The sequence below is a fragment of the Piliocolobus tephrosceles genome, chromosome 9 (genome assembly GCF_002776525.5).
Source record: "Piliocolobus tephrosceles isolate RC106 chromosome 9, ASM277652v3, whole genome shotgun sequence".
NCBI lineage: Eukaryota > Metazoa > Chordata > Mammalia > Primates > Cercopithecidae > Piliocolobus > Piliocolobus tephrosceles.
In genome coordinates, this window is record NC_045442.1 from 37,359,083 (window position 1) to 37,383,636 (window position 24,554).

The window sequence follows — 24,554 nt, forward strand, 5'->3', positions numbered from 1 at the left end:
CTCACTAGGTCCCCCAGCCAGTGTCTTGAGTTCTGCTGTGCTGCCCTCCTGCCCATCCATCTTCCTCCACTGGCCCATCCTTGAAGCATTTTCCTTCTTTCTGTTCTTGCCTTGTCTCCCTTCCCTCCTCAGGCCTGCACTGCGCCACTCCCACCTGGTCCAGGTATGCCCAGATAACCTTATCTTTTCACTCCCCCATCACTGTGTCTCTCTACTCACTGGAAATTTGAAAGCAACCCTGCTGCTGTCTATCATGATGGCTTCTGTGTGTCGATGGTCTGTACGCTGGGTACTTCACATGCATCATTTTCAGTCATCACAACCCTAAAAGTAAATATTATCATTCTCACTTTAAAGCAGGAGGGAGCCTCAGTGAGGCTAAATCACAAGCAGTCATCCCATTTACTGGAGGAAGATCTGCTGGAGGATTCACCCCAGGTCTGACTCACTTTAAAGCCTGGACTCTTTCCGCTACTTTTTGTCAACTATTTTCTTCTTTCTATACTTTTTAGCAATGTCTATGAAAGTACTTTCAATATGGTAAGGTGATAAAAAAAAAAAAAAGTAACTGCACATTTGTTACTATTTTAGCATACTTAAGACTTACATTTATTTGAGGCGATGGGCAACTTCAACTCCCTGCCTAGATTGTCTCTCTAAACCCAATCTCCCCTAATAAGCAATTAATTTATATAAGCTTTTATTGAGCCCAAGAATACATCACCATTAGAGTTACCTAAGTTCACTGTCCACTATGTGAAATGATGGGATATTTACAAACACTCCTTTACTCAGTGAAGTGCAGCCAGGTTGATGAAGAGTCTGTGCATCACAGACAAGGAAGATTGGAAGGAAAGGGGTATATCTGAGATGGAAAAGGGCAGGGTAGAGGGAAACTGGATGATTGGAGTGTCTGTGTTTTCTGAGGACCAGTGGATTGGAAGTTGTAAGGGGTGAGACTTTTAACCCAATAAATATCTTTGAAAAGTGATGAGAGTCCTGTCTCTGGGAGTTTTCAAGCAGGGTCTGAAGAGCCATCTCTCCAGAACATTATTGAAAGGATTCCTGCCTGAGAGGGCAAGACTGGGTATCTTTCCAGGTCTTTACCAACTCACAGATGTTCTTAATTTCTTTTAGTTTATGTATAATGAGTTATTTCAAGACTTAGTGAACAACTTTTTTGTTGTTGTTGAGACAGAGTCTTGTTCCGTCGCCCAGGCCGGAGCGCAATGGCGCAACCTCAACTCACTGCAACTTCCGCCTCCCAGGTTCAAGCTATTCTCCTGCCTCAGCTTCCCGAGTAACTGGGATTACAGGCATGCGCCACCATGCCCGGCTAATTTTGTATTTTTAGTAGAGACAAGGTTTCACCATATGGGCCAGGCTGGTCTCAAACTTGTGACCTTGTGATCCACCCACTTCAGCCTCCCAAAGTACTGTGATTACAGGCGTGAGCCACCGTATCTGGCCAACAACTTTATACTTACTGTGTTCCTACCTTCCGTGGCGCTGTGGACCAGAACTCTCCTTCCCGCTTCTCCCCACATCCTTTCTTCTTCCTAGGTTCAACTTTTTTGAAAAAGATGTCTCAGTGTTTAGTCGTCCCTTCACTAGACTCCTCTGTAGCTCTGCTAGGCCACATCCCACATGCTGTCTTTTAGGACTAGATGTACTGTGGCTGGCAACAGATAATCATATTTTTCCTTTTGTTTCTAATATTTGTTTTGGTTTTTCTTTTCTTCAGTGCACATGGGTTAATGTGTCTGGGGAGCGTCTCTAATGACTTCCAGGTTCTCCTTCTGAACAGCAACGATGGCATGCTATGTGCTGTTACTTAGTCGCCCCAAACGCATCACTAGGCACTTGGTGCCAAATCCCATCCAAAGCACCTGCTAACTCAGCCTCATTATGGCCGCTTCCTGCAGGTTTTCCTGGCAGCACTGGCTAACCTGAGAGACCGTGTTTTCTGTAACCTTGAATATCTCCCTGTGCATACCTCTCTTAAGAGTATTTCTAAAACTGCTAAATAACACATTCTGTCTCTAATGTCTAGAGAATACTGACACATCTTCATCTAGCAACATGTTCTTTGTCTTCACCCTTTATTTAATGTCTCTGAGAAGTTGCATATTTATTGGGGTAGGGAAAGTCCTCAATTCCATGGCTTTAAAATGGATGAAGTCTTTGGTATGGAACGTTGTGAGATTTTTTGAAGTCTCAAATGACCAATGACTGAACACCTCAAAGAATTCATTTCTCCAGGCCTGACCTCCTCTTGGCAGAGCCCACCCCGGCTAACAAGGTTCCTGCTTGTGTTGCCAGTGTCCTGCCTTCACTATACCTGCTACCTGGTTTTCAGAACTGGACATAGCACTCTTTGGGAGGTGGTCACCAGGAGTGGCTCCTGTTTCTTAGAGGACACTTGCTGGTGAAACTGGGATGCGGAAGGGTTGGGAACAGCCAGGAGGCTTCATGACGATGTAATCGGGGTCACCTTCCTTCCCACCAGAGGTGGATGAGTGTTCCTGGCCAGATCACGGAGGGTGCGAGCATCGCTGCGTCAACACGCTGGGCAGCTACAAGTGTGCCTGTGACCCTGGCTACGAGCTGGCCGCTGATAAGAAGATGTGTGAAGGTTGGTGTGGGACCTGCCAAGCTGGAATGAGAGGGGATATGGGACAAGTCTTTCGGGAATGGGGGCAGAGATGGGGCAACCGGCTGGCCGTGTAGGAACAATGGGCAATGGGCAGACATGGTGGAAGACCCACCTACTTCCCAGAAGGAGAAACAGCCTGACAGCTGTCACAAATGTCAGAAAACTGCCCAAATTACATATAATATAATATAAAATATATAATATAATATAAAATATATATATATTTATAAAATATATATATTATATATAATATATAATATAATATAATATATCATATAAAACTGCCCTAGAGACTGAAATCGAGACCATGGTTTATTTTCTTCTATGATTGTGTGAAATTGACATGATTATTAAAGTAGGAAACAAAAGCAAAGAAAAACCATGAGCACTCCAGTGACTCAACCAATAGCACTTTTCATCCATCCTATTTCTACCTGGCTTGTGTTCCGTCTTCCTTGTCCACGTGCATGAATGTGCTTGTTCATGAAAGCTTGGTATGGTGAGTAGCTTGCTGCAAACATTTCTAACTCTCCTTTGGCCCAAGCCATAGGGAGCCCCCAGCTCTGTCACTGGCTGAAAGGAAAGCACAAATGCATTCTTTGTTTTTAAAAGCAGTAAACATTTATCCCCAATTTTTTTCTTTCAAATATTCAGTTGAAACCATAGTTTTGAACAAAGGACACTGAATTAATCAGTTCAAATTGTCTAACATTTAAAAATTATTATTACAGAACAGCAGGGCTCTATTGCTCCTGGTGGGAAATCACAGTCACTTGGAGCCAAAGCTAAATGAAATCCTGTTTCTGTTTCCCCCGTGCAGTGGCCTGTGGCGGTTTCATTACCAAGCTGAATGGAACCATCACCAGCCCTGGGTGGCCGAAGGAGTACCCCACAAACAAAAACTGTGTCTGGCAGGTGGTGGCCCCCGCTCAGTACCGGATCTCCCTTCAGTTTGAAGTGTTTGAACTGGAAGGCAATGACGTATGTCTCTGTGCTCTAATTGATTGGGGAGTGTATTGAGGGGTGACTTGGAGCTGGAAACCAGTGAGGGGCTGGGAGGGCAGGGAGATGGCTCGTGTGGGAACTGGAGCTTTGGACAGTCATAGGGCCTGCACTAGCAGAATCTGGGGGAAGGTTTTCTCCAGCAGTTTCAGCTGCACGCCCTCTGCAGATAGAGCACCTGCGGCCCTCTTGTCGCTGATACATCCAAGGAGAATCAGGACAAGAGTGGAGGAGGCAGGTATTGGGGGTGGGAGGTGTCAGGACTGGGCTGTGAATCTGGGGAGCTGGTGTGCAGCTGAGGCGAATAAAGGGGGTGAGGATCAGCTAGGGACAAGGACGCTACAGACAGCCTGTTCCCTCTTTCGGGAATGATCATGGATGATCAAGTCAGTTGAGGTCCAGGCAGTGCCCTACAGCTGGAGTGCTAGTCACGCATGCTTACGTCTGCACTTTAGGCTGGAGGGACACCCTGGGGCACACAAGCCATTCCTGAGACTCCCCTCCCCACCCCAGCTAAGCTGGGGGTCTCACCTCGAGAATAGTACTGGTGTAGCTCTCACCTGAGAGTCAGGCCTTTGGGGTACTGAAAGGAGACCTCAATGCTGATGACCCCAACGCATGGAGGCCATGGTGCCCATGAGGGTGTCACCCCAAAGTGAATATTCTGCAGAAAAAAATAATCCTTGAAAGCAATTGATAAGACCCCTTAGCAGTGAAGTTCTTTTTGAGAAAAATCATTGCTGTAGCAGGGAACATGAATTCTAGTCCTAGCTCCACCACTGCTGAGCTATGTGACTTCAGACAAATGTCTTTCCCCCTCTGAGCTTGTTTCCCTGCCTGAAAAGGGAGTCAGATTCTGTCGGTGGTTTGCAGCTTTTTCCTCCTCCTCTTCCTCTTGCTTCTCCCTGGCTCTTCTCCTTCGTTTTCTTCTCCTTCTAGCAGTGGGGCCCTTTCTTCAAGTAAAATTTCGTGTGGAAGCCTAATGTATACAATAAATTAAAGCAAGGCTACAGTTATGGGGATGCAGGTTTGGGAGCCCTGTGCTCTCGTGCCAGGCGATGGCGCCCCCACAGAGCCTCAGTGGGAGAGCCAGGGGTCCCCCTGTGCCCTCTGGAGCTCATTCAAATAACCAGCATAGCAAGAGTCAAGGGACCCCCCACATGACAGGGTGAGGTGCTCAGGAAGCAGGTACAGCAGTGTGCTGGGGGCCTGGGGTGGGGACAGGGACTCTGGGCAGCTCCCCATTATGCTCCCGTGCAGGTCTGTAAGTACGACTTTGTGGAGGTGCGCAGCGGCCTGTCCCCCGACGCCAAGCTGCACGGCAAGTTCTGTGGCTCTGAGACACCCGAGGTCATCACCTCGCAGAGCAACAACATGCGTGTGGAGTTCAAGTCCGACAACACCGTCTCCAAGCGTGGCTTCAGGGCCCACTTCTTCTCAGGTACGTGGGTTCGGAGGTGAGGCTGATGCAGTGCGGATGAGGCCGCTTTGCAGACTCCAGGCTCTGGGGTCCCTGGCCCCCTCCTCTCACTCTCTGCCTGCTCCTGTAGCCCTCCAGGTATGGCTGCCTTGGAGGGGGCGTGCCTGGATCCAGGGCTTTTAAAATATATCTATTGGTGGCTGTGTTAGTTTCTTAGGGCTGCCATAACAAATTACCACAAACTGGTTGGCTTAACACAACAGAATCTTATTCTTGCAGTTCTGGGGGCCAGAATTGCAAAATCCAGGTATTCGCAGGGCCATGCTGCCTCGGAAGGTTCTAGGGCAGAATTCCTCCCTGCCTCTTCCTAGTCTGTGGTGGCTCCCAGCAGTCCTCGGCATTCCTTGCCTTGTAGCTACATCATCCTGATCTCTGTCTCCATCTTCACATGCCCTTCCTTCTTCTCTGGGTCTCTGTGTCCCCTCCTTTTCTTAGAAGGATTCCAGTCATTGGATTTAGGGTTGATCCTAAATCCAAGATGATTTCATCTCAAGATTCTTAACTAATACTTCTGCAGAAACCCTATTTCCAAGTAAGATCACATTCTAAGGTTCCACATTGTATTAGTCTGTTTTCACAACATACCTGAGACTGGGTAATTGATAAAGAAAAAGAGGTTTAGGCCAGGCGTGGTGGCTCACACCTGTAATCCGAGCACTTTGGGAGGTCGGGGCAGGTAGATCATGAGGTCAGGAGTTCTAGACCAGCCTGGCCAACATGGTGAAACCCTGTCTCTACTAAAAATACAAAAAAAAAAAAAAAATTAGCCAAGGGTGGAGGTGTGTGCCTGTAATCCCAGCTACTCGGGAGGCTGAGGCAGGAGAATCGCTTGAACCCAGGAGACAGAGGTTGCAGTGAGCCAAGATCGCACCATGGCACTCCAGCCTGGGCTACAGAACAAGACTCCATCTTAGAGCAAAAAAAAAAAAAAAAAAAAAAAAAAGAAAAAGAGGTTTAATGGACTCATAGTTCCACATGGCTGGGGAGGCCTCACAATCATGGTGGAAGGCAAAGGCATGTCTTACATAGCTGCAGACAATAGAGAATGAGAGCCAAGTGAAAGGGGAAACCCCTTAAAAAATCATCAGATCTTGTGAGACTTATTCACTACCACAAGAACAGTATGGGGGAAACCGCCTCCATGATTCAATTCTCTTCCACCGGGTTCCTCCCACAACACGTGGGAGGTATGGGAGCTACAATTCAAGATGAGATTTGGGTGGGGACACAGCAAAACCATATCACACATGAACAGAAATTTTGGGAAGACAGTACTAAACCCACTACAGCAGCACATTGGACCCTACTTCTCAAACTGAAGGCCATGAACCCTCAGGGCCAGTACAGCAGCTGTAGAAAAAGCCCATTCTCCTTAGTGCAGCATCTGATGCTGGACACTGCCTTGGCCCACCTGTCCTACCAGCCACATTCCCTCTGTAGGTGCCCTGTTCTGTGATCACGAATAATCCCCCCACTGTTCCCCCATGCCATCACCCTCTACTCCTAAACCCCCACCCCTTTCTCTCTTCATACCTCCTGCCTGTGGCCTTCCCTCTCTCTGGAATATCCTTCTTCCTTCCCTACTTAGGAAACTCCTACTTCAACCTGAAGACCCACAATGCCACTTTCTGTAACATTCTCTGGCTTCATCTTATTCCTCTATCTTAGTCCATTTTGTGCTGCTATCACAGAATACCACAAACTGGGTAATTTATAGTAAACAGAAATGTATTTTGTTCATGAGTCTGGAGGCCGGGAAGTCCAAAATTAAGGGGGAACATCTGACGAATGCCTTCTTGCTGTGTCATAACAGGGTGAAAGGCACCATATGGGTGAGAAAGAGCAGCAAGGGGGTCAAACTCATCCTCTATCAGGACCCCACTGCTGCAATAATGAGCTCTCATGACCTAATCACATATAAGGGCCTCATCTCTCAACACTGTTGCATTGGGGATTAAGTTTACAACACATGAACTTTGAGGGACCCACTCAAGTCATAGCACCCTCTTGGCATATTGATTGTTCGTTCACCAGTGTTCCCACAGCACTCTCTCCTTCCCTTCCATTAGGGCTCTTGTCACCAGGGCCAGCTCCATGGGCCTGTGGCCTGTGCAATAGCACAGAGCCTGTTCTCAGAAGGGCCCACACTGGTTTAAGGTTCTGTTGTCATCATCTTGAAACTCATGGCCGGGCGCGGTGGCTCACGCCTGTAATTCCAGCACTTTGGGAGGCCGAGGCGGGCGGATCACGAGGTCAAGAGATCGAGACCATCCTGCCCAACATGGTGAAACCCTGTCTCTACTAAAAATACAAAAAATTAGCTGGGCGTTGTGGCGGGCGCCTGTAGTCCCAGCTACTGAGGAGGCTGAGGCAGGAGAATCGCTTGAACCAGGGAGGCAGAGGTTGCAATGAGCCGAGATTGTGCCACTGCACTCCAGCCTGGGCAACAGAGCAAGACTCCATCTCAAAAAAAAGAAATTCATAATAGTGTTTAAACAAAGTTCAAATCTTGTGCTGAGCCTTGTAAATTGTATAGCAGGTCCTGCATGTCACGTCATATTAGAGTGTGAACTGTTTACAAGCAGGAACTGTATTTTGGTTATCTTTATAGTCTTAATGCCTGGCACAGAAACGACCAAATTATTTGTTGATTTTATAGATACCCAGAGTTCCGTCTCCATGGGTGTTTCTGGCAGCCTCTCATTGAGCAAGTCATGTTTTTTGTTTTGAGTGTCTGCTGTGGGCACAGTACACTACTAGGCTCAGAGCTGTTGCCAGGGAAGTGCCCCCAACCCTGGACAAGCTTACATGCCAGCTAGGGAGGCCAGGGATACACACCCTGCTGAGTCGCAGCCTGGAGCACTGTGGGGTGGGCCGGTGCAACAAGGGCTAATGTTTGAAGAAGAGAAGCCCATGGCTGCCTGGAGCAGTGGGTGAAGCCTTTTTGCAGGATTTGGGGTGGTCTAAGCCAAGTTTTAAGGGCTGGAAGACATGGAGGTGGAGATAGGATGATTAGAGAGAAAGTACAGGGTCCCCAGTAGGGAAAGCAGTGTGAGCACAGGTTAAGGTCTCAACAGAGCACAGAGACAGAGATGAGATGGGCCTGCATGGAGCCCTGACCCATGCTGGGAAGCCAAGGGCATGAGATGGGCCAAGTTGGAGAAGGCCAGGTAATGAAGGACCCTAAACGCTGGGCTAAAGAGCAGGGACCTGATGAAACAGGAAGGGGACTGTTTGCAGGTTCCTGAGCAGGGCAAGCCTAAACTTGTCATCTGACCAAGCCATGCCAGGCAGTGTGGAGCTGGGAGGGCCAGGCGGCTGGAGGACCAGGGCAGCAGGGCGGGCAGGAGCCACCTCAGCGGAGGATGTAGCAGAGCATCACAGGCAGGGCAGCTCCATGTTTGCAACAGGACACCAGAGCACAGGGGAGAGGGTCAGAGCAGGAGTGAGGACCTGTGAGTCATCTGCAGAAGGACTCAGAAGAAGGAAGGGAGAGAGGTGGGTCGGTGCTGGGTGTTGGGCGGCTTCATCTCTTCTGCATTTTTTTTTTTTTTTTTTTTAGACAGAGAGTTGCTCTTGTTGGCCAGGCTGGAGTGCAATGGCGCGATCTCAGCTCACCGCAACCTCCGCCTCCTGGCTTCAAGCGATTCTCCTGCCTCAGCCTTCTGAGTAGCTGGGATTACAGGAATGTGCCACCTCGCCCAGCTAATTTTCTATTTTTAGTAGAGACGGGGTTTCTCCACGGTCAGGCTGGTCTCAAACTCCGGACCTCAGGTGCTCTGTCCGCCTCGGCCTCCCAAAGTGCTGGGATTACAGGCGTGAGCCACGGCACAGGGCCTCTCTTCTGCATTCTTAAAGGGTGTTACAAGGGCTCTTACTTGTCCTGATGACATAAGCAGGTGAAACACAGTGTTCAAGGAGACATTAACCATGGTGAACAAGAGGGTGTAGAGAGGGGAGGAAGACAGGGCTGACCCCTAAAGTCATTCTGGTGACGGCAGGGAAGCAGGGGAGGGAGACTGATCTTCGGTAAATGTAGGAACAAGCTGGGTTAGGATAGGGCTGCATACAAGGACCACAAGTTTAACAAGGGCCAGCACTTGAGTTCTCACATAATAATTATGCAGCTAACACTGTGGGCTGGGTGCTGCTCTCATTAATTTACCCCTCCCAACAACCTGTGAAGTGAGGATACCATTACTGTCTCCATTTTACAGGCGAGGCAACTGAGGCATAGAGGGCAGGAACTGCCTGTGGCCACCAGAGCTGGAAGTGGTGGGGTAGGGCTGGCCCTCTGCCGTGTGTCCCCAACACTCAGCTCCTCCACGTGCAGAGGGCGGTGTGGAGTCACGGCGCTTGAGCCCAGGCCTCGGGGTCAGCCACAGAGGATGCTTGCTCACTGAGTGACCTTGGTCACATTAGCCATTCTCAGAGTCAGTTTCCTTACTTGTTTTTGTTTTGTTTTGTTTTGTTTTTGAGACGGAGTTTCACTCTTGTTGCCCAGGCTGGAGTGCACTGGCGTGATCTCGGCTCACTGCACCCTCCGGCTCCCAGGGTCAAGCAATTCTCCTACTTCAGCCTCCCAAGTAGCTGGGATTACAGGCATGCGCCACCACACCCGGCTAATTTTTGTATTTTTAGTAGAGACAGGGTTTCTCCACGTTGGCCAGGCTGGTCTTTAACTCCTGACCTCAGGTGATCCACCCGCCTAGGCCTCCCAAAGTGCTGGGATTACAGGCGTGAGCCACCACGCCCGGCCAGTTTCCTTACTTGTAAAGACTGGTGGATAGAGAGCTCCCTCCTAAGGTTGGATGAGAATTAACTTAGATAATGCATAGAGTGCTTGGGGCTGTGCCTGTTCCACAGCAAACATTCAGTAAGTAGGAATTACTGTCATTATTGTTACTACTGTGATTAATACTAGCCTGTCCTTCAGGGAGCTCCTTGTTTTGAGCAGGGGGTAGGGCCAGAGAACACAGAAAAAGTACTTGGAGAATCCAATACATACCAGGGCCAAGTGCTTGGAAAATGAAACAAGTAGATATGCAAGAAATCCGAGGTGAAGATGTTCGCGCTTCACTCCCCCAGTGAGGGAACAGTCAGAGGGGAAAGGGAGCAATCAGAGAAGCTTCCTGGAGGAGGCTGTTTTTAAGTGGGATTCTGAGCCCTAAGGGACGTTCGCAAGTTGGCGTTTCCTCTTAGAAGAGTTCATTGATCTCCCCAGACAAGGATGAGTGTGCCAAGGACAATGGCGGGTGTCAGCACGAGTGTGTCAACACCTTCGGGAGCTACCTGTGCAGGTGCAGAAACGGCTACCGGCTCCACGAGAACGGGCATGACTGCAAAGAGGGTGAGGCTGGACCTCCGGTTGTTGGGGGGTGGGCTGACCTTCGCCGCGCCCCAAACCCCTGTGAGCATGTGCATGAATGAGGGGCTGGGGTGAGGAGCTCTTCCACTTTCTGAGCTGAGGCCCAGCCACTGCTGTGCTAGTGGGAGAGTTTTCCCCAGGGCATCTCACTCCTTCAGGGGGCACCCGGGGGCCTCAGGTGCTGTAGGCTGAGTTATTTTTGCAAATGATTAAGCCTGCAAGCTCTGGAATCTGAATACCTAGGTCTAAATCCTGGCTCTGCCGTTCCCTAGCTGTGTGACCTTGGGCAAGCTATTTAACCTATCTGAGCCTCAGTTTTTTCTTTGGTTAAAAGGGTCTAAACATAACCTCCTTCTTAAAGTTTTTGTGAGGATTAAAACCAAGTATTTCAGACTCTCTGACACATATTATGCCCTCAAACATCAATAAAGATCAGCCATTTATGTCTTTGTCATATATTAATTACCATATGCAGGTCCCATAGAAAAATAGGATTTGAAAAGCTTTGCTCCGTTCTCCATTCACTGTAGGAAATTCTTCAGGGCCAGGTGGCTTTTACTGTCCAGTCATTCTGGAAAAAGCCTTCCTTCTGTTCTTACCCTGCCCAGTGAAGGGAGTTTGAACATTTATGACAAACACACAGGCTTCCAGGCCTTGGCCCCAGCCATGAAGCCCTGCAAAGGAAGTCAAGGGTGGAGGAAGATGTGGAAGACACACAGCCCGATCTCTGGAATAAACAGTCTGGAGTTAGGAGATTTGGCTGGGTGCCGCAGAGTCTGGTCAGGATCTGCCTAGAATGTTACAGGAGGCGCTGACATGTCTTCAGGAGGAGGCGGCCACCCTCCGAGCCCAGCCCTAGGGCATGGTCACAGGTGGTGGAGGGGCTGGGTGGGAGGCTGGTGGAAGAACCGAACAGGGAAGGAACAGTGCAGCCCCCGTGAGGCCGGCCCAGGCTAGGGCCAGGCTTGCCTCCTGCAGTGTGGGAGAGGACAGGAGGAAGGTCAGCTCTCCCAAGTTCCCACCCCCAAATAGTGGCTGCGTTTGTATGGGTTGACCCCAAGGGCAGGGGGTGTCAGAGCAAATATCCCAGGAGCTGAGCACATGTCTCAGGAGCCGAGCCGCTCTCCCTTTGGGCGCCTGTTCTCTGTGTGGCTGCAGAGCAGATGTAGCACTGAGCAGAGACAAATCTCTTTGGACCGTCTTCAAAGCTGCCTCCTTCCCTTCTTCCCCCCGGCCCTCCTCACCTGCCTCTCCAGCTTCTTCAGCGTGGAGCCTCTGTGTTTGTGATACAGTCCGCCGTGCTTTCTAAGCAGTGGTAGCACTGGCCTTAAAGCCATCCAGGCCCGGTTTGAGTCCCAGCTCCGCCCCCTATCAGCAAAGCACTGTCCCTCTCCAAACCTATTTTCTTATTTGGGAGGTGAGAAGGAAGAAAGGAGATGATGCATGGAAAATGCTGTCCACAGTGCCCAACACAGAAGAAGAGAAATGCCAGCTATTGGCCAAGATGCCAGGCATCGAATGAGTTGTGGGATCACTCTTGGCAAATAGCACTGTAACCAGGACACACTTGGTAGACTCCAAATAAAAACACTTAGAAAAACTAAAAGAAGCTTATGGATGGATGGTGCAGTGATGAAGCAGACCTGTTAGCCAAGATGCACTGAGCACGCCCTAAGCCTTTCCCATGCATTATCTCATTTGATCACATATCACCCCGACTAGGTTGGCACCCTTTTACAAATAAGGACACCGAAGCTTACATAAGAGCCCCAAGTCCCACAGATGGCGGAACCAAGATGGGTCAAGGTCCACCCGACCCCACTGCCAGTGCTTTTAACATATTTGCAGGGATAACTGCAACGTGGATAGGAATAGAAAGATAGCCTGGCCCCCGAGCCACAGCCAGGAAGGCAGAAAAGCCAGTGCAAGTAAACCAACACATCCCTGAGCCAGGATACACCTGATTCAGGACACCCCACCCCCACATTTGATAAAGACCCTGAGACAATTAGGAGAGAGGGGAGGAGAACCCTCTAGAATCCTTCTCGTGCTGCCCACAGTGAATGACTTCTCTCTCTGTATGTGTCCCCCCCGCCACCCCCAGCTGGCTGTGCACACAAGATCAGCAGTGCAGAGGGGACCCTGGCGAGCCCCAACTGGCCTGACAAATACCCCAGCCGGAGGGAGTGTACCTGGAACATCTCTTCAGTTGCAGGCCACAGGGTGAAACTCGTGAGTCATTTTTGTGGTTTATTGAGAACATGGACTTGGGTGGGTATCAGGCAGATGTGCGGTTTGAGTCTCTGCTCTGCCACTTCCCAGCTCTGTGACTGGGGGGAGGTTACTCAACATTTCCAGGTCTCAGTTTCATTATCTGCAAAACATGGATACTAATGAAGCTTACTTCATCGGGCTGTTGTGCAGATTAAAAGAAACAACACACAAAAGCTCTATAGATCACTCCTGGGCACAGTGGGACCAGCAGGAGGCAGCATCCACCACCCACATCTGCAGTGCTGTTTGAGATTCATTTGTTTCCAGTTTTAATTTTTTTACAAGACAATATAGTCTCACGATTAAAAACAAGATGAATCACTACAGGAGGTTGGAAATAGAAATCAAAAGACCCCAGAGCCCCCATTTCCACTCTAGAAATGACCACTCTGAACACATTCTTATGGATCCTTCCAGAAATTTTCTGTGGACAATCATGACTGTCCACAGAAGTGGAAATATATATGTGCACAGGGAAATATATATGTTTTTGTTACTCAAATTCCTCTAATAAAATCCTATTCATATTTTTTCTACAACTTAATTTTTTTTCCCATTAGTAATAGGAGACTAAGTTCTTTACGCAAATTCCCTCTTGAATTAAAATTTTTTCCCCAAGCCTTTATTTAAAGTCTTTTTCACGTATATGATGTGTGGTTTGCACAATTATTTCAAAGGGGAGTTGAATCTCCTAGGAGTCTCATTTCTCAAGCCCCAGGGACTCCCACATTTTGGAGAATAAAGAAACCCTTTTGCCAGCTGGAGAATGTATTGTACTTCAGGCAGACGGATATTTTTTAAATGGGTTTTTCTGACTGTAGAGGTAAGTAGGATTGACCCTATGAACTGTGGACGAATAACTCAGGGAGAATGGAGAACACAGAGGGAGAAGTCCATGATCAATGGACTATGGCGCAGGGACTTGCAGGATGTTTATTGGTGAGAGCCATGAGTGAGGAGCAGAAGAGGCGAATGGGCCCCCAGGGCGTCAAGGGCTGAAGACAGGGCCTCTGACCACAGGGTGCTCCCAGCGGACAGCTCACATGCTGGGCCGCCCGTGGGGAAACTGCTGCTCTGCTAAGAGCAGCTGTCACGGGTCAGCCTTGAATCTGGGTGAGGATCAACTGGAGAGCGCCTTAGGGAAAGGCACTGCTTCTCCAAGACCGCCATCTGCTGGGAAATGTTCGCAATGGCAACATAGAGCCCCGAGGACCGCGGGGGAGGCGCCCTCTGGCGTTGGGAGCGCGCAAACGCACAACGGGAAGCGTTTGCCCGAGGCTCGTCCACACACTTGGTAGTTTCCAAAAGGCATTTCCTCGGCAAACGGATGGTGGATATATTGACTGAGCTCTTTTCGCTACCGTAGAATGTGAGTTGAATACTTCTCAAGGAAGCTGGTGGTGTTCGCTGCATGGGGATGGCGACAGGGCGCCCCATGGACCTCCTGGGAGCTCCCTGCCTGCTGAGCTTAAGGCTCCCTTCCACTGCATGGCCGTCCTGGTGCCACTGCTCCCCTGTCCAGTGTCTCTACCCACCACCTTTGCCCCAGCGCCCCCTATCTCACAGGCGGGAGAGCTTTGCCCACGTGCGTTAGTGTGTGGGAGTCATTCTTCTGAAAGCCTGCATTGCCGTGCTGGTCCTGTTTCCCCCTCCCAATCTCCATCTCTGTGCTGCCAGGCCAGAGATGAATTGAGCACCCCCGCCCCGCGCCGCCCCAGCTAATGTCCTGTGTCCCTGCTCTGTCGTTTGGTCCAGGTCTTCATCTAACACCGTTCCCACTCACCTTATCCCATCTCCCTTGACGCTGGAGCTGCCATCAGTCGACCACCTACCCAGCACCTGAGGAGCCTGCATTCCGGGCTGAAAAGCAGGCTGGAATGGTGGGGCGCCCCTGGCCAGCGTTAGGGGACAGTCCTTAGGGGAAACAGGGAGAAGTGAGGCAGCATAACCTGGTGATTGATAGCAGTGGGGATTGGAGAAGGCTAGCTGGGGTCAAGTTCAGCTTCATCTGTCTCCAGCTGCGTGAGCTTGGGCAGGCCAGCCAGCTTCTCTAAGACTCATTTTCCCCTTCTGCATGTTGGAAATAATAATAGCTCTTCCTTCCCAGCATCACCAGAAGTAAGTGAGAAAACGCCCATAAATGCTTGGCATGGAATAAACACTCAGTGAGTGTCAGCCACCATGAGGGTGCTGCCCAGAGCAGCGTGCACCTCATACAACCTCATACAACCTCACCAGTGTCATTTGTACTGAAGGATCATGCAGTGGAGTGCACAGGTCAACAGCAGGGTCTCTGACGCCAGAGTGCCAGATCATGGCCCAGTCCTACCAGTGTGAGACCTTGGACAACTCATCTGGCAGCTCTGAGCCTCACTTTCCTCATCTGTAAAGTGGGGATTAGACACATCACAGGGGTGTAAAGATTGAATGAGGTGATACTTGTAAAGCATTTAAAACAGCTGCCAACACAGAGAGTGGGCCCTCAGCCCTTGCTGGCTCTTGGCCCTAAGTGAGAGAGAAGCTGTGTGATGGGATGGAAGGAAGACAGATTTGGGCTGTGGAAAGCCTGGCTCTGTCGCTTAATAGCTGTCAAAATGTCAAGCATTTAAACTCTCTGAACCCCTGCTCTCTCATCTGCAGTGTGGTCATTGTAGCAATAGCTCATGTAACTACCTCATAGGGCCGCCTGCTGGACCAAAAGCAAGGCAGAGGTTGAGACCCTCTCTACAGATGTCCCCAAGCATCATCATGGCCACACACCCCCTGCACAGCCAACTAGAAGTCTCCCCACTCTGCCTCACCCCTTCCTCTCCTAGAACTGGAGAGGAGGCCCTCACCCCGGCTGAATGTCAGGCCCTTGCCTTACTTTCTGCTTTTGTCCCCAGACCTTCAATGAATTTGAGATCGAGCAGCACCAGGAATGTGCCTATGACCACCTGGAAATGTACGACGGGCCCGACAGCCTGGCCCCCATCCTGGGCCGTTTCTGCGGCAGCAAGAAACCAGACCCCATGGTGGCTTCGGGCAGCAGTATGTTTCTCAGGTTTTATTCGGATGCCTCAGTGCAGAGGAAAGGCTTCCAGGCAGTGCACAGCACAGGTACCTGGGGTGGGACACTGGCTTCCAGCTGATGAGCACTTGGACAGGAGACAGAGATATGGTGAAGGCAGGACAAGGACTGCCTTTTATTCTGACCGGGGGAGGGCTAGGGGAGGAACATGCGTGATAAAATGTCCTATTAAAATGAAGCATCAGGCTGGGCGCGGTGGCTCACGCCTGTAATCCCAGCACTTTGGGAGGCCGAGGCAAGCGGATCAACTGAGGTCAGGAGTTCGAGACCAGCCTGGGCAACATGGTGAAATCCTGTCTCTACTAAAAATGCAAAATTAACTGGGCATGGTGGTGGGTGCCTATAATTCCAGCTACTCAGGAGGTTGAGGCAGGAGAATTGCTTGAACCCTGGAGGCAGAGATTGCAGTGAGCCAAGATTGTGCCATTGCACTCCAGACTGGACGATAGAGTGAGACTCTGTCTCTTAAAAAATAAAAAAATAAAATGAAGCCTCAGCAACCATTGGAAAAATGGCTGTTTTCCTTCAATATCCTTAATTGACACAATTTGAAATGGACAACCTTTTGTTAGTGCCCCGTTTTTTCCTCCCTCCTTCTTTCCTTCCTTTCTTCCTGTCTTTTTAAAAATATATTTTGGCCAGGCACGGTGGCTCACACCTATAATCCTAGAACTTTGGGAGGCTGAGTGGGGAGGATTGCTTGAGCCCAGGAGTTCAAGACCTGCCAGGGCAAGATGGTGAGACCCCCGCCCCCCACTGCAATCTCTACAAAATAAAAACTAGGAAATATAGTGAAGCGTGGTGGTCCCAGCTACTCCGGAGGCTGAAGCAGGAGAATTGCTAGAGCCCAGGAGTTCAAAGCTGCAGTGAGCTCTGAGCATGCCACTGCACTCCAGCCCGGGGATTTTGCTGGTGTATGAAGTCCAGAAGTTGGGTAACTGAGTGGTGAAAGCAGACTTTTATCCCTGTAAGGACCAGTTCTGGAAAGTGAAAAATGTTTCTGTTCCCCATGATTTTTTCTTCCACTCAAAATGTAAACAGCTGTATTAGGTGCTTTGGTGGGAAATGCATGTGCTTATAACTTATATTATCTACTTTGTTAAGTAGAAGAATGTCAGTAGGAAATTTGGCTCTGCTCTTTAGCCATTAAAGTGTTACCACCTGGGACTAGTGCCCACGGAAGCAAATCTGACCCTTTGGTCCTGATGTACAATTGTGTCCTTTGTCAGAGCCGGTGGCCACCCGAAGCCCACTCTGCTGTAAGGCTGAGTCTGAGCTCACGATCATGTGACCCTGTGATCCTTTTAACAGCCCCTACCCCCAGTTTTTTTTCAGTACCAGAAAATATAAATTAGGTCAAACAAAATGGCAACCAGCATCCTGAGGCAGTTCAGCCTCCTCTTGCGTAGCAGAAAACACTGCATGGTTTGTGGAACCCTGTCAAACTCCCTGAGGATTTCTAGCTTCTAGTTCTAGCTTCCTCCGGGGAAGTTTAAAAGCCCTCTCGTCCCTGCAGATAGAGACTAGGAAGAATAGAGGTGCTTCAGGGTCCTAGCAGGAAATGGGGGCACATTCAGAGTCATTATTTGAGGAGAAGTTAATAAAGGGACAGGTTACAAAGGGGTGAGAGGGTATGGGACACTGTAGGACAGTAAAGCCACCAGAGCAAGGAACTGCAATCCCAGACCCAGAGGATGAGAGGAGGGAGCAGTTCCTGGAAGCTGGCGACAGAGAGGGCTGCATGCAGAGACCCTGTGGCTGCAGCTGTGACCTACGTGGAAGAACAGCTGTGGCAATCAGGGGACTAAATACCCTGGCCTCTCTCTCCTCCCTCCATCTGATCTGCTGGTGCTCCCGTGGCTGAACCTGCAGCAGAGGGCACGGGGGTCACCGATGCAGGCCAGGGGTCCACCTCCCGGGGCCCAGGCAGGTGGGGAGGGTGGGGGCGTCCGGCAGGATGGAGGGGAGGTGTTCCGCCCTGCTCTGTGCTCATTTCATGACCACCCAGCTCTCAGGAATTTGAAATTTCCCCAAAACGGGTTAGACCTTTAAGACATTCTAAGCCAGAGCCAACACAGGACTCAGAATGGGCAGTCAGACAGGGCTGGGCCAGGCGGGGCGTGGAGCTCCAGAGGGGCCTAGGAGTGTTAGGAGCCAGGTGGCCCAGAATCTACAACAGTGTTTGCCTGAGCCCCTTGGGGGCATGGAGCACACAGGGGAGGGGCTGTGCAAGAATTTGCCTCCAGAATTTCTGGTGCTTGCTAATCTAGACCAATCTTGTCTATCTATTTAATTTATTTATTTACTTTTTTTTTTTTTTTTTTGAGATGGAGTTTTGCTCTGTGGCCCAGGCTGGAGTGCAGTGGCACAATCTCAGTTCATTGCAAGCTCCGCCTCCCAGGTTCAAGTGATTCTCCTGCCTCAGCCTCCTGAGTAGGTGGGATTACAGGCGCCCACGACCACACCCTGCTAATGTTGTACTTTTAGTAGACAGGGTTTCACCATGTTGGCCAGGTGGGTTGCAAACTCCTGACCTCAAGTGATCCACCTGTCTCAGCCTCCCAAAATGCTGGGATTACAGGCGTGAGCCACCGCACCCGGCCAATATCCATTTTATTTTATGTGGGCTTAAGTGTCCAAGACACAAGGTACTGTATATAGGACCAGGGCCAACAAGAGTTACTGTCCTTGTATAATAAAAAACCCAGAAACAAAGGCTACAGAATACAAGCCCAGAACCTGAGGGGCAGCTCACCTGTGGCACCCACAGGGACCTCAAAGTTGGCCTATGGTCAATGCCCTCAGTTGCAAGAACCAGTCAAGTAGGGTCTGAAGTTTCCAGGGTTGAGCGCTTACCCGCGGTTCTGATGTGCTTTTATCGCCCTCTGTTGGCAGAAATGACAAATTACAGTTAGTCCGTGGGGCGAGCGTGAGCCCTTCTCAGATGCATCCAACCCTTTCAGGGAATAAAGTGGCAAATAGATACACCCACATCCCAGCGACCAGTGAGGCGAACCATCCATTGGCTCCATGTCTCCATAACTGGAAAAAGCAAAAAGCAGCCAGCTCTTTTCAATGGCATGCTCACGTATTCTCAAGCTGGGAACAGGCGACCTTGGCTTGTAAGGGCCACTTTGCACCCCCGAGGGAGCCCTGACCTGGGAGTCAGGGGCCTCTGTGTACTCCTCCATCAGATGGGGTGACAAGACTACCTGGCCTCTCCTGCCAGGCACGCACCAGGCTCTGTAGAGAAAACGGAGCAGACGCAGGCGGGAGGCACCAGGGTGTCTTGTGCTGAGGGGACATCTCACTTCTCTCTGCTCCAGAGTGCGGGGGCAGGCTGAAGGCTGAAGTGCAGACCAAAGAGCTCTATTCCCATGCCCAGTTTGGGGACAACAACTACCCGAGCCAGGCCCACTGCGACTGGGTGATCGTGGCAGAGGACGGCTACGGCGTGGAGCTGACATTCCGGACCTTTGAGGTTGAGGAGGAGGCCGACTGCGGCTACGACTACATGGAAGCCTACGACGGCTACGACAGCTCAGCGCCCAGGCTGGGCCGCTTCTGTGGCTCTGGGGTAAGTCCCGGAGACGCTGGGGCCCGGGCAGAGTGTGATGAATCACAGCATGAGTTGTGGAGTGAGACACACCCGGGTTTCAGTCCTGGCCACCTCCTCCACTTACGAGCAACGGCGAGTAGGCACGTTTTGCTGAAGCGGAGTGGGAAGCGGGAGAAATGTCAGGAGGCTGAGAGGCAGCCAAGGGACCAGTCCTTGAAGGCCCCTTATTGAGGCAGCCATGGAAGAGCACTTTTCCTTTTGGGACTTTCCCCCTATTTTTGCAAAGTCTTTCCCTCTCCCCCCACTCCCCCCCCCCCCCCCCGACCCCCTTTCCTTTTGGGACTTCCCCCCTATTTTTGCAAAGTCTTTCCCCCCCCCCCCCCTCCCCCCCCCCTCCCCAGACGGAGTCTTGCTCTGTCGCCCAGGCTGGATTTCGGCTCACTGCAACCTCTGCCTCCTGAGTTCATGCAATTCTCCTGCCTCAGCCTCCCAAGCGGCTGGGATTACAGGCATGTGCCACCACGCCCACCTAATTTTTGTATTTTCAGTAGAGACAGGGTTTCACCATGTTGGTCAGGCTGGTCTTGCACTCCTGACCTCAAGTGATCCACCTGCCTTGGCCTCCCAAAGTGCTGGGACGACAGGCGTGAGCCACCACGCACAGCCGTTCTCCTCCATTTTTATTTGGCCCCCAGGCTTTAAAAATATTTAATTATGCTTTTATATATTTCTTATATTCACATTTCTCTCCTCAAGCAAAACCAAATGCCTATGAAAATTACAAGTCACTCACTATACACAACAATAGTTGTCCTCAAGGTCATCATCAGTGTTCTCATTGTTCACTTTTTCAGTGGGCCTGTTGTGTTTGCTGTTTCTCCAGCACCCGACATAGGGCTTGGCATATAGTTACTGCTTGGTGGGAGTTTGTGCACTGGCCAGTACAGTGTCCCGGTCACTCCCCTGGCTGCACCACACTGGACACTGCCCATACTGGGCACCAGCCCCCTCCTTTCTGTTGCCTCCAGGCCTGGTCGCTCAAGCTTCTTTGCTATTGGCTGGACTTAAATCACATCATTTTGGAGTCACCAGTGCTCCTGTGCTAAACAGAAATTCAAATTGTCATTTATATTTTTTGAATAATTCCCTTCATCTTCTTTCACCCTCTAGAAAAGAAAGAATGACAAAGTGGCACTTAGCCAATGCACTGCCTTTGATAAAGTCTTTCCAACTGTGGGGTCTGTGGAAAGGAACAACATGGATAGTCCTGAGCGGTTAACCGTGGGGGAAGCTCACTTTGGCTCCACTGGAACCTCTCAGGCAACAGCCTTGGAATGTGGCTCCCATTCACAGACCACCTGGCAAAACCTTTTCGACAAATGTGGTGGCTCCATCCCAGTTTTTGTCCTTGCAAGGGACAGAGGCCTGAACAATGGTCTTTGTTTCAGGTCTCCTGGGAGACACATCACAATGATGACCCTGGAGTTTGGTGATGCATGGTGCATCCTTTACAGTCAGAAGGGCCGGAGCTTGGGTCCCGCCTACCTGGGAGAACTTGAGTCTCAGTTTCTTGAAGTGAAAAATGGGGATAGTACCTGTCTTACAAGGTTGCTGTAAAGTTTACATAAGATCTGGAAGTGCCTAGCGCAGCACCTGACCCACCTGCGTACTTAATAAATAATAGATTCTATATGAGCTATGCACCTAGCATCATCTTTGGAAGAGCAGGGCCTGCAAAGCTCTCTGGAGCAGAATTTGCAATGTTTTCTTTTGGAAAGAAGCTTGTTTGGATGCTCTTCAGAGTCTCTGGTACCAGGGACACATCCTGTGTCCTTGCATAAGATCCTGTCCCATCCTCCTAATTTTCAACTCCAATCACAGCTAAAGTCCTTCTCGTTTCCCTTTCTCCTTTCCTCAGCCATTAGAAGAAATCTACTCTGCGGGAGATTCCCTGATGATTCGATTCCACACAGATGACACCATCAGCAAGAAAGGCTTTCATGCCCGATACACCAGCACCAAGTTCCAGGATGCCCTGCACATGAAGAAATAGTGCTGATGTTCTTGAAAGACAGAAACTGAGAATGTTTTGTTTTTGTTTTTACAACAATAGCACCTTGAAAAATCTGCCCTAAAACAGTGTACAGTATTTTTCTCAAACAAAAACTCAGAATCCAGTCTTGGAGGTATATATTTGAATGAAAGTCATCTAAGTTTGGCCAACAAGGTGGAGAGAAAATGTTCTTTTGATTCTGTCTGCAATGTTATCACTTATGAACTGTTAAAGATTAGGATTGAAGTCACTGACCATTCAAGCTATGTTTGTTCGTACCCATTCTCCTTGTCCCTTCCTCCTATGTGGCAAAAGGCCAGCCTTGGGGTTGGCCGTTCCTCTAATCTGGACTTGCTTGCAAAGGTGCCGGCCTGTCTTCTCTCTATGTTGGGCATAAGGGATGGAAGCTTGGCTGTGACTAACATATGGCTCACAGCTTTGGCTGGAATCATTTTCTTTCTCTCTGCCAGGGACACGTCAACCAAGAAACCTGAAAATATGGATGGATGTCAGGACTAAAAAAGGCATCACAGTAAGCAGTGTGCACAGAGAAAGTTTCGAGTATGAAAATCATTGTCATGAAGTTAGGAGACCACGAAGCCATTTCTCAGTCATTCACGCTCCTTGTCCCTTTGGTTTCCCCCACTCCCTAATTGCACTGGGGGCTAAGGCATCCATTATGAATACAGCAGAACATTTGCTGGCGAGAGTCCTGTCTGCTGAGAAGACAATATTGTGGCTCGTCCTGAAATTTTTTCATTCATTGACTTTGAGAAGACTCCACCTGTGCTTGGAATTCCACGGGCTTCAAAGAACATTTCTTCTTTTAGCTTTGGAGGCACTTGCCGTAGCACACCTGGACTCCTTGACATCCACTTCAAACTGCATTTGCAAAATGTGCAAAGACATCTTATGAGGGACCAATTCAGGTCCCTTGTGGGGTGAACACTGTTGAGGACTGGTTAATTATAAGTTATGTAAGAATCATCGCCTTGTGGAACAAGTCAATCAGCGACTAGCTTCCTGTAACCAATCAGGTTAAAGAGTGCATTGGTAACTTTGCTCTGATTAACTAATATTCAATCACCAACTTGCAATCAGGATTCACAACACTTGGCACTTGTTCTAGAGAAGTGTAGAGGATGATGTTTACATAATTTTAGCACCTCAAGGTATAATTTAAACAGTGAGGTAGTTTTGAATGGCATTTCATTAAGGCATCTATGGGCATTATGAGCTAAAAGCTGTGGTATGTTAGCTTTAAAAGAGTATTTATGTTGGAATAATTTTTAAATAATGTTTACATAACTATAAGTCCTGTTTGGTTGGTGTTGAACGCAGGGCGGCACACGAGTGATTTTGGTTAGAGCCAAGAGAGCTCCCATGCGCCAGAATTCCTTTGGGATGAATCAGCATCATTTTAGACAAAGTATTTGTAAAAAGGTGAAAGGTTATATTTTTTACAGATCAGAATATGGCACTAGAGGACTGTGTCTCATTAAAGTGATTGCTGGGAGCAAAAACTAGAATGATACAAGGAAAGGTCAGAGAAATGCATGGGAATATTTTTTCCTTAAAATAGAAAAAAATTAAAGTATTCTTAATAATATATGTCTGTATATATGTACGTATGTAAAAGATCAGCTGTCAAAGCCTTAATCAATGCAGTGTGGAAAATGCCAATCCCTGGTCCTCGCTTTACTGTGGGCCCTGCAGGATGGGCTCTCCATTTCCTGCCTCTCCTTTCACCAAACTCTGTTTTCGCCTTTCTCGGCACTGGACTGAGGCTCCGCCTACACGCTCATATTGTGCATATGGCAGACCCTGCCCCATGTGCGCTTTGATATGGCAAATGGAGCAGCTGACCTAATGGCTCCAATCCCACCTGCCTGTTAGGGTAGATTCCATTTCTCTGATTTTTGTATTTTCTGAGGTTTTATGTGGTCTCATCTTGTCTATGAGAGTTGAAACTGGAACTGGGATACCTAAGATAAAAATTCTGCAGTTTTAACCTTTAGAAGTCTAAGCAACATTAACAAATTTCATAGAAAAGTGGGAGGGAGTCAGAAACAGAATTGGTGCTGCTCAGCAGGACGGTGAAACAATGATACTTCTTTTTATCTCCTTAGTATGAACATTTTCAAAAACACACAGCTTCAACAATTGTCACCATATGGCCAATTTGCAACAATGGGACTCTTATGAAAAACCTTTATTTAGGCCTTCTGTGTGATGTATCCACAGAAAAGACAAGCTCTGATTCAGCTGGGGCTAGCTGGGCCACACTTGTGGGGACTTGGGCATGACACGGGTTCTTGCAAAGAAACTCAAGGCTGGCTTCACTAGAGAGAGGGTCCATTCAGCAGAAAGACCCAGGCCTCTGCCTTGGTGCTTCCAATTGCTCAGTGACCTGCCTGCAAGCATCCCCAGAAGCAAACAGTTGAGGTAGAAGATACCGCTGCAGCCTGCTTTGTGCTTTAATTGGGTACCAAGCTTTGGGGATGACACTGAGTTGCAAAAATAGTTTTAGTTCAGAGAATTGTCTTAGGACAACAGGCTAATGAAGGATTTGGGGTCTGGGTTTTTAGCCTGGCTCAGTTCTGGTGTAACCTGGTCTAGCAAAAGCTAAGCCTGGATTGCAGGGCAGGAAAAAGTCTGGAATTAACTTTAGCCAGTGGAATTTCTTCAGAGAAAGAGAGGCTGTTCATTGATCCACTATTCCCTCTATTTTCCCCTAAGGTAAATATTTAGAGGCATTTACCTGTAAGGTGAAGTTTCCCCTCTATTTCTATTTTACAATTTCTCTCTAAAGCAAGCTTGTCCAACCCATGGCCCAGGACAGCTTTGAATGTGGCCCGACACAGATTTGTAAACTTTTTTAGAAACATTGTGAGATTCTTATTGTGACTTTTTTTCTCATCAGCTATCGTTAGTGTTAGTCTATTTTATGCATGGCCCAAGATAATTCTTCTTCCAGTGTGGCCCAGGGAAGCCAAAAGATTGGACACCCCTGCTGTAAAGTTTTGTATCACTCACGAATTGCTCAGCTGATTGAAATAATTTGTAAAATCCTGCTAACTAGCAAATTCACA

The 24,554-nt window shown here is 49.1% G+C and overlaps 1 protein-coding gene across 1 annotated transcript in view; it reads left to right on the forward strand.

The window, feature by feature from the left end:
* The window catches only part of TLL2 (tolloid like 2), a 153,661-nt gene extending 130,620 nt beyond the window's left edge, over nt 1-23,041 (forward strand). The window contains exons 14-21 of the mRNA XM_023206175.1: nt 2,510-2,635; nt 3,477-3,637; nt 4,919-5,099; nt 10,363-10,488; nt 12,611-12,738; nt 15,666-15,879; nt 19,177-19,427; nt 21,328-23,041. Coding sequence (XP_023061943.1) covers nt 2,510-2,635; nt 3,477-3,637; nt 4,919-5,099; nt 10,363-10,488; nt 12,611-12,738; nt 15,666-15,879; nt 19,177-19,427; nt 21,328-21,462 — 1,322 coding nt within the window. The 3' untranslated portion in view covers nt 21,463-23,041. The remainder of the gene's footprint in view (nt 1-2,509; nt 2,636-3,476; nt 3,638-4,918; nt 5,100-10,362; nt 10,489-12,610; nt 12,739-15,665; nt 15,880-19,176; nt 19,428-21,327) is intronic.
* The last annotated feature ends 1,513 nt before the right edge of the window (nt 23,042-24,554 follow it).